This window comes from Sardina pilchardus, chromosome 20, assembly GCF_963854185.1.
Source record: "Sardina pilchardus chromosome 20, fSarPil1.1, whole genome shotgun sequence".
Classification (NCBI taxonomy): Eukaryota; Metazoa; Chordata; class Actinopteri; order Clupeiformes; family Clupeidae; genus Sardina; species Sardina pilchardus.
Window position 1 is genome coordinate 8394604 of NC_085013.1, and position 6443 is coordinate 8401046.

At 47.0% G+C, this 6443-nt stretch overlaps 2 protein-coding genes across 2 annotated transcripts in view; one reads left to right on the forward strand and one right to left on the reverse strand.

Moving 5' to 3' along the window:
* Positions 1–881: 881 nt before the first annotated feature.
* On the forward strand, positions 882–2171 carry tmem121aa (transmembrane protein 121Aa). Its single transcript, XM_062523798.1, has one exon. The coding sequence runs from the start codon at positions 882–884 to the stop codon at positions 1839–1841; it is 960 nt and encodes a 319-aa protein (XP_062379782.1). The 3' UTR covers positions 1842–2171.
* Positions 2172–5677: 3506 nt separating this feature from the next.
* The window catches only part of pth2 (parathyroid hormone 2), a 1420-nt gene continuing 654 nt past the window's right edge, over positions 5678–6443 (reverse strand). The window contains exons 2-3 of the mRNA XM_062523616.1: positions 6175–6278; positions 5678–6060 (exon numbers count right to left, since the gene is read on the reverse strand). Coding sequence (XP_062379600.1) covers positions 5697–6060; positions 6175–6278 — 468 coding nt within the window. The 3' untranslated portion in view covers positions 5678–5696. The remainder of the gene's footprint in view (positions 6061–6174; positions 6279–6443) is intronic.

The following is a 6443-nucleotide window of genomic DNA, read 5'->3' on the forward strand; positions in this document are numbered from 1 at the left end:
GGCTCATCTCTGTCTGTTTTTTTCCCCTCCCCTCTCTCTCTCTCTCTCTCTCAGGTCTGCTGAAGAAGAGCAGTCAACACAACACACTCCAGAGGAAAGCCAAAGGCTCGTTTTTTTTCTCCCTTAGCTGACAGCTGAGGGATCTCCTGTCTCCTGTTACCGCAGTGGACACGTCTGAGTGCTCAGCTGCCCATCATAGGTGCTCCTGACCCGCCCCCCTCCCTCCACACCCACACACTAGCCACTAAGCTGCCCACACTGTCTAACCTCAGCCATGCTCTCAATCTCGGTGAGCTGACACCAATGACCCAAGTCACTGTTCTGGGATCAGCTATCCATCAAAAGCTCCCGCGTCTGATGCCCTTTGGGGAACGGATGTATACCCACCCATTACGCTGACTTGGCTTTGTAAGGTAGTCAAGATGAGCGTGGAGGTCATGAGGGGTCGTGTGAAACCCTGATTAAAAAGAAAAAGAAAAAGAAAAAGAGAAAAAAAAAAACGGAAGGCATCCTGCATCCTTCCCGGAGCCCATGGAAGTGCGCTGAGTAACCTGAGGCAGTACCACACACACACACATGCACAAACACACATACACCCGGAACGCTCCCGGGCTCCTGAGGGATTGAAAACAAACACTAGCCAGCCTCAACATCAAAAAAACCCTCCCTCCTCTCTCCATTTGTTTCTGCGAGCTGTTCCTGTACAGATTCTTCCTACAGCAAGAATGGATAGACTTCTTCCGAATACAGAGACAGGGTGGCAGTCTAACACACCATGAGCATATAATCACCATCTACCATACCAGCCTGTGCTTTAATGGACAGTTTGACTTGGAAAGAGTTGTGGTGTTCAAAGTCAGACACTTAGGGGAGAGTCAAACATGGTTTTGCCGCCACCTGACAAACGGCACGTGTGTCTAACCACCATCGTCATCATGACAAGCATGGCCTTCATGGATGCCTACCTGGTCGAACAGAACCAAGGGCCCCGCAAGATCGGGGTCTGCATCATCGTTCTGGTGGGGGATATTTGCTTTCTCATAGTGCTTCGGTACGTGGCGGTCTGGGTAGGTGCCGAGGTCCGAACTGCTAAGCGAGGCTATGCCATGATCCTCTGGTTCCTCTACATCTTTGTGCTGGAGATCAAACTCTACTTTGTCTTCCAGAACTACAAGGCTGACCGGCGGAACTTAGAGACGGTGGCGCGCAAGGCACTGACTCTTCTGCTGTCGGTCTGCGTGCCGGGCCTCTACCTGGTCCTCGTGGCCCTGGACAGCATGGAGTACGTCCGCACCTTCCGCAAGAAGGAGGACATGCGCGGACGGCTCTTCTGGGTGGCCCTGGACCTGCTGGACGTGCTGGACATCCAGGCCAACCTGTGGGAGCCGCAGCGGACGGGCCTGCCCATCTGGGCGGAGGGCCTGATGTTCTTCTACTGCTACATCCTGCTGCTGATCTTGCCGTGCGTGTCGCTGAGCGAGATCAGCGTGCAAGGGGAGCACGTGTCCCCGCAGAAGATGATGCTCTACCCGGTCCTCAGCCTGGTCACCATCAACGTGGTGACGATCGTCATCCGCGGCGTCAACATGGTGCTCTTCCAGGACAGCCGCGTGTCCACCATCTTCATCGGCAAGAACGTGGTGGCCATCGCCACCAAGGCCTGCACCTTCCTGGAGTACCGCCGACAGGTGAAGGAGTTCCCGCCGGCGCACGACCCTGCCGCCGGCATCGCCCTGGAGCTCCAGCAGAACTCCGTGGCCCACAACCAGACGCTGCCCAATGCCACCACTACCAGCCTGCCCGAGGAGCCGTCGCCGCCCGCCGAGGTCATTGACACGTGACAAGCCAAACAATCCCTTCCTTCCTTTTCCTCCTCTAAACCCTTCCAGTCACCTCTCCCATCTGTGTCTAGCAGCCATTACAGACTAGACACACTTGAATGGACTGCTGAGACTTGTTTTTATCAGAGGAGTTGTTTTTTGTAAACCACATCATCATAAATATGTATTTGTCCCAAGGAGGAGAGTTGGCAGCCTTTCAGGGTCAAGACGAACTCTCCTTCCCTTAATGGGGAATGCTGAAAAAGTTCCGAAAACTTCAGAAATTTCTTATTTTTAAAGAGGTATTTTTGAGAAAAAGGGAAAATCTTTTTGCTCTGGACTGGGGTAAAATGCAGGTTATTACAGCTGTTTTACAGCAAAAAATACAGCTTCTAGCAGCCAGCCCCTGTGATCGTAAAGCTTTTCTTTTATAGTAGAGGGCTGCCTTCATGGATGGGGATTAGCACTAGTCCTAGATCAAATTATATTTTGAATGGAGATTCTCTATTTAAAGCGCGGTTTAATCCAGGACTGTGACAAATCTCTGTCTGGAAACAAGATGTTTGTTTTCAATCTTCTGATGCATCTCTCTCCCCATCAGATGTTTCTCTGGCACTGCCAAGATGATTCTCTGTGAATCCACAACAGGAAACCAAGCTGGGAGACGGGATGATTTTACGGAAGGGAGGAGAAAATGGCTGGGGGCTGGGGCTGGGGCAGGGGGTAGAGGTAGAGGTGGCAGGACTTAGTGGTGATTCATTCCAGCTAACTCGGTAAGCTGCTGACAGAGGCATGGAATTAAATGGTTCCAGGGTAGCTGCGAGGCTTTTTCACTTAAAGACTGGTTTCCAGGTAGAAAAGTCTAGAAGGTTATTCCAGGCCAGCAGTGTAAGTAGAGGGGGAAATTTGAGAGCCCCGCATACACAATACGTCTGAATGCATGCATGTTGTCACACTGTCTGACAGTTTGTGTGTGTGTGTGTGTGTGTGTGTGTGTGTGTGAGAGAGAGAGAGAGAGAGAGAGAGAGAAAGAGAGAGAGAGAGAGAGAGAGAGAGAGTGTGTGTGTGTGTATGTGTGTGTGTTTGTGTGTGAGCGAGTGAGCTGAGAAAAGATTATTACAATGGTAAAACTTTTAACATAAATCAGATGCAGTTTGTAAAAGGATCAGATGAACATACAACCTATGAATCTATAAAAGCCCTTGAATATTTATTTTTCATCTATGCCATTACATTATTATTATTATTATTATTATGATTATGGTTAATATATTAAGACATTTTTGTTTTAGTTAAATAGTTTAATTTACCTACTTCTCTATTATTCTTTTCAATGTAATGTAATGCCTTTCTTTAAAAGGGACGATTACTATATGGTTACTATGGTTTAATAAAAAATCTTCATCCAGCCATCTTGTAACGGGCTCCTGCTTCTGACCGTTAATTAATGAAGCCGTGGGTGATTTTCAGAGTGCCTGGAGCGTTTGGGAAATCTAAGAGCACAGCCAATTTGTGCCAGAGAGGTAATGCTTCTCGCCGTCTACGCTGTGCCGCGCATGGACACTTAATGAAAGGAACACCCGCAGGTCTTGCCTGTGCTGTGCCCTGATGCCTGCATTTCCTCCGTGCAAATGAAGCCCCGGCGGAGGAGAAATGAAAGGAACAGCCGAGAGGAGGACGAGACGAGTGCGACAGGAAGTGGAAAATCTCACACGGGCATTACACATCTGTAGCCCCTCGTCAACCCTTCAGAAATTGAGGGATCTCACTGTTTGACTCTGTCAGACCTAGTGGAAACACACACACGCACGCACGCACACACACACACACACACACACACACTCGCGTGCACACACACACACACACTTAGGGCTCAGACAGTTATTGGTCCAAAAATAAGAGAGGGCATGGTGCTGGAATGATGGAGCATATGAGGAGCAGGAACAGTATCAGCAGGGGAGGAATGGCCTGCAGAAAGCAATTTAGCGTCCACTGATTGGGTCTAGATGCCAAGTAGCCCGGACAGAGATGGTGATAAATAGGGCCTTCTGTGATTCGCATTCCAATCATCCATCACCTGAGCGCCTCCCCTGCTCCTCAACAGCTCCCACACACACACACACAGCAGCCACCCACAGCAGCACAGCAGTGCCATCCTAGGTGGGGAGAGGAGGAGGAAAGGAAGGAAGGAAACGTGTGAGGAAAGAGGGAAGACTGATAAGGGCTGTGAAGAGTGAGTGAGTGAATGAATGAATGAGTGACTGAATGGGTGAGAAGCTGAGAGGGCTAATAAATAAGTTAGTGATTGTGAGGGAAGTGAACATGTGCCAATGTTATTCGTAATCTTTCTGACATGTTTAACGGTCTTATCCTTGATTCTGCCTTAAAGTTGTTGTTATAACTGAGTTCAACAGCCAATGAAATTACACCCCCTTCTTCTGTCTCTTCAGTGCTCCTGAAGCGATGTGTTGATTAGCTAGATTTGCTTATGGCTCCTCTAAGCCAGTAGGCCTATGCTAATTTCCCATTTACAAAGCCAGACAGTCTGCTAACTATCACCTTGAAAAAACAACAACAACTGCACTGCAGTACAGTTCAACAATTCAGTATTTATGTCCAATATACTGAATTTCATGCGTACGAACTGCACATATGTCCTCTAAAACTGCAGTATTGACACTTGAAGTAGTCCTAATGCAGCTTTTTTTTTTTTTTTTTGTAAGGCCAAGGTATTTTGAGTAGGCCTATACACTCCGAATAGACATGGGGAAAGTGAGAACTATTTGCTAAAATTGACATCACTACATTGACATCACTTTCAATAGAAGCGATATGACAACATTTTTTTAACATTGTTGACCACTATCATTTCAAAAAGAGTGCAGAGTTTTTGCTTCTTGACCTGCTAAAGGCCTGGCCAGTTAAACATACACTCAGGGAAAGGAGAGGAGATGAGAGGAGAGGAGAGAGGGAGAGAGAGTTTTCGATCTCACCTCTAGCTGTCACTAACTGCCTCTAATGACAGTAGTTCAGAAACGGTCTCTCCGTCTCCTTGCCACTATTCAACCTCCCTGTCACCACTTAGATTCTTCTTATCCTTTTCATGTCGCCCTGAACAAGCCTAGCTGGGACGGCTGCTGGATATATGCTCTTGTCGTCCTGTTTTTTCTTTTCCTAGCCCACGCGCTCTGAGGGATGAGAGAACAGAAAATGGCGAAGGTAATCTCACAACAATTGTCAACATAAAAATGTGTCATTCAGAGTCTTGAGCGCCCTGGTTTGTTTGGTGATATTTTTCATTTCGGGGGGAGAAGCTTCTGGCGTGAACAATATTTTACCTGAGGCAGAGACTGTGGTAGTCTACGGCTACGCTGCTTCACTTGACCGCTGGTCTTGTAGCGCGGGAGTAATCCATTAATCACCCGACTACCGCTATATTAATCGCGTGTTCTCTGTAAGTAATGGGGTCACGCTGTTGTATTTAGCCACGGTCTCATTTATTCTGGGAGCCATAAGTTTATTAAATATTCCATTTTGAGCGCGCCTGTTTCAGTATTTGCCTGTGATGATAGATCACCAGAAGTCATGTTATTGGTTTTGGTAGCTGCGCTTTTATCTTTGGCCTCTCCCCTCAAACTTGCCACCTATTAATGATCCGAAAATGATACTGTCAGACACTAGAGGGCTCCCATAGTCACATAATTTTATGCTTACATCACCATTTCATACAAGTGTCATACGTATTTGAGGATGTTTAACATAGTATATCATTATAAAGATGCATCTCATCTCAGGGAAAACAGACAAAAACAAAACTTCACAGAACATTTTAATTCATCAAAAAATACCTGGCCTATACTAGCACCCAACATGAGTCTATGAGTTCACAACTAGAAGCTTTTGCATGTAAGAATTGAGCCATTTCTGTCTCTCCATTGCAGTTAGAAGTTTACTTTTCTCTCGGAAGGCCGCATCATCTGCAACTACAATATTCCTCTTCTGTTCGTTCACTGGCTGGGCCATCCAGTCACTGGACCAACCCTTTGTCAGCTCCTCTTCCATTTGTGATTGGGTCATGGGAACCCACTCATCCCCGCCAAGAATCTCTGACTTGGGTTTGGCTGAAGCGAAGTCTGGAGCTGACAGCATCTGAATACTCCAGTCGCGGAGCGATATGGAAGGGTAGTGCATCTCCCATTGATCACCTTTGGAATCATCCTGGCCAATGGGAGAGGGGTTTCTGTTTATATAGGTAAAAAAAAAGAAAAAAAGTTACAATTTTGTGCCCTATCAGTTTCCATTACTTCTGATATAATCCATGACTGGAAGTTCACATATGACCCTCAGAACTTACCGTAAAGGTCTCAGTCGATGTTGCGGAAATCCAGAGGTCACGAGGGTCACCGAAATCAAGGCTAACAGCAGAAGGGCAAGACGTGGTGAAGTGAGATAACACATCTGTAAAGTGTGATGTGAGAAGAGACGCCAGTGATCAATAGAAAGCACAAAATATTGCTTCTCTCTCTCAGACACAAACACACACACACACACACACACACACACACACACACACACACACACACACACACACACATAGAGAAAGAGAGAGACAGCGAGATCACT

Bases quoted from the DNA above. Each gene is read 5' to 3' on its own strand.
- tmem121aa (XM_062523798.1), top strand. From the start codon at position 882: ATGGTTTTGCCGCCACCTGACAAACGGCACGTGTGTCTAACCACCATC.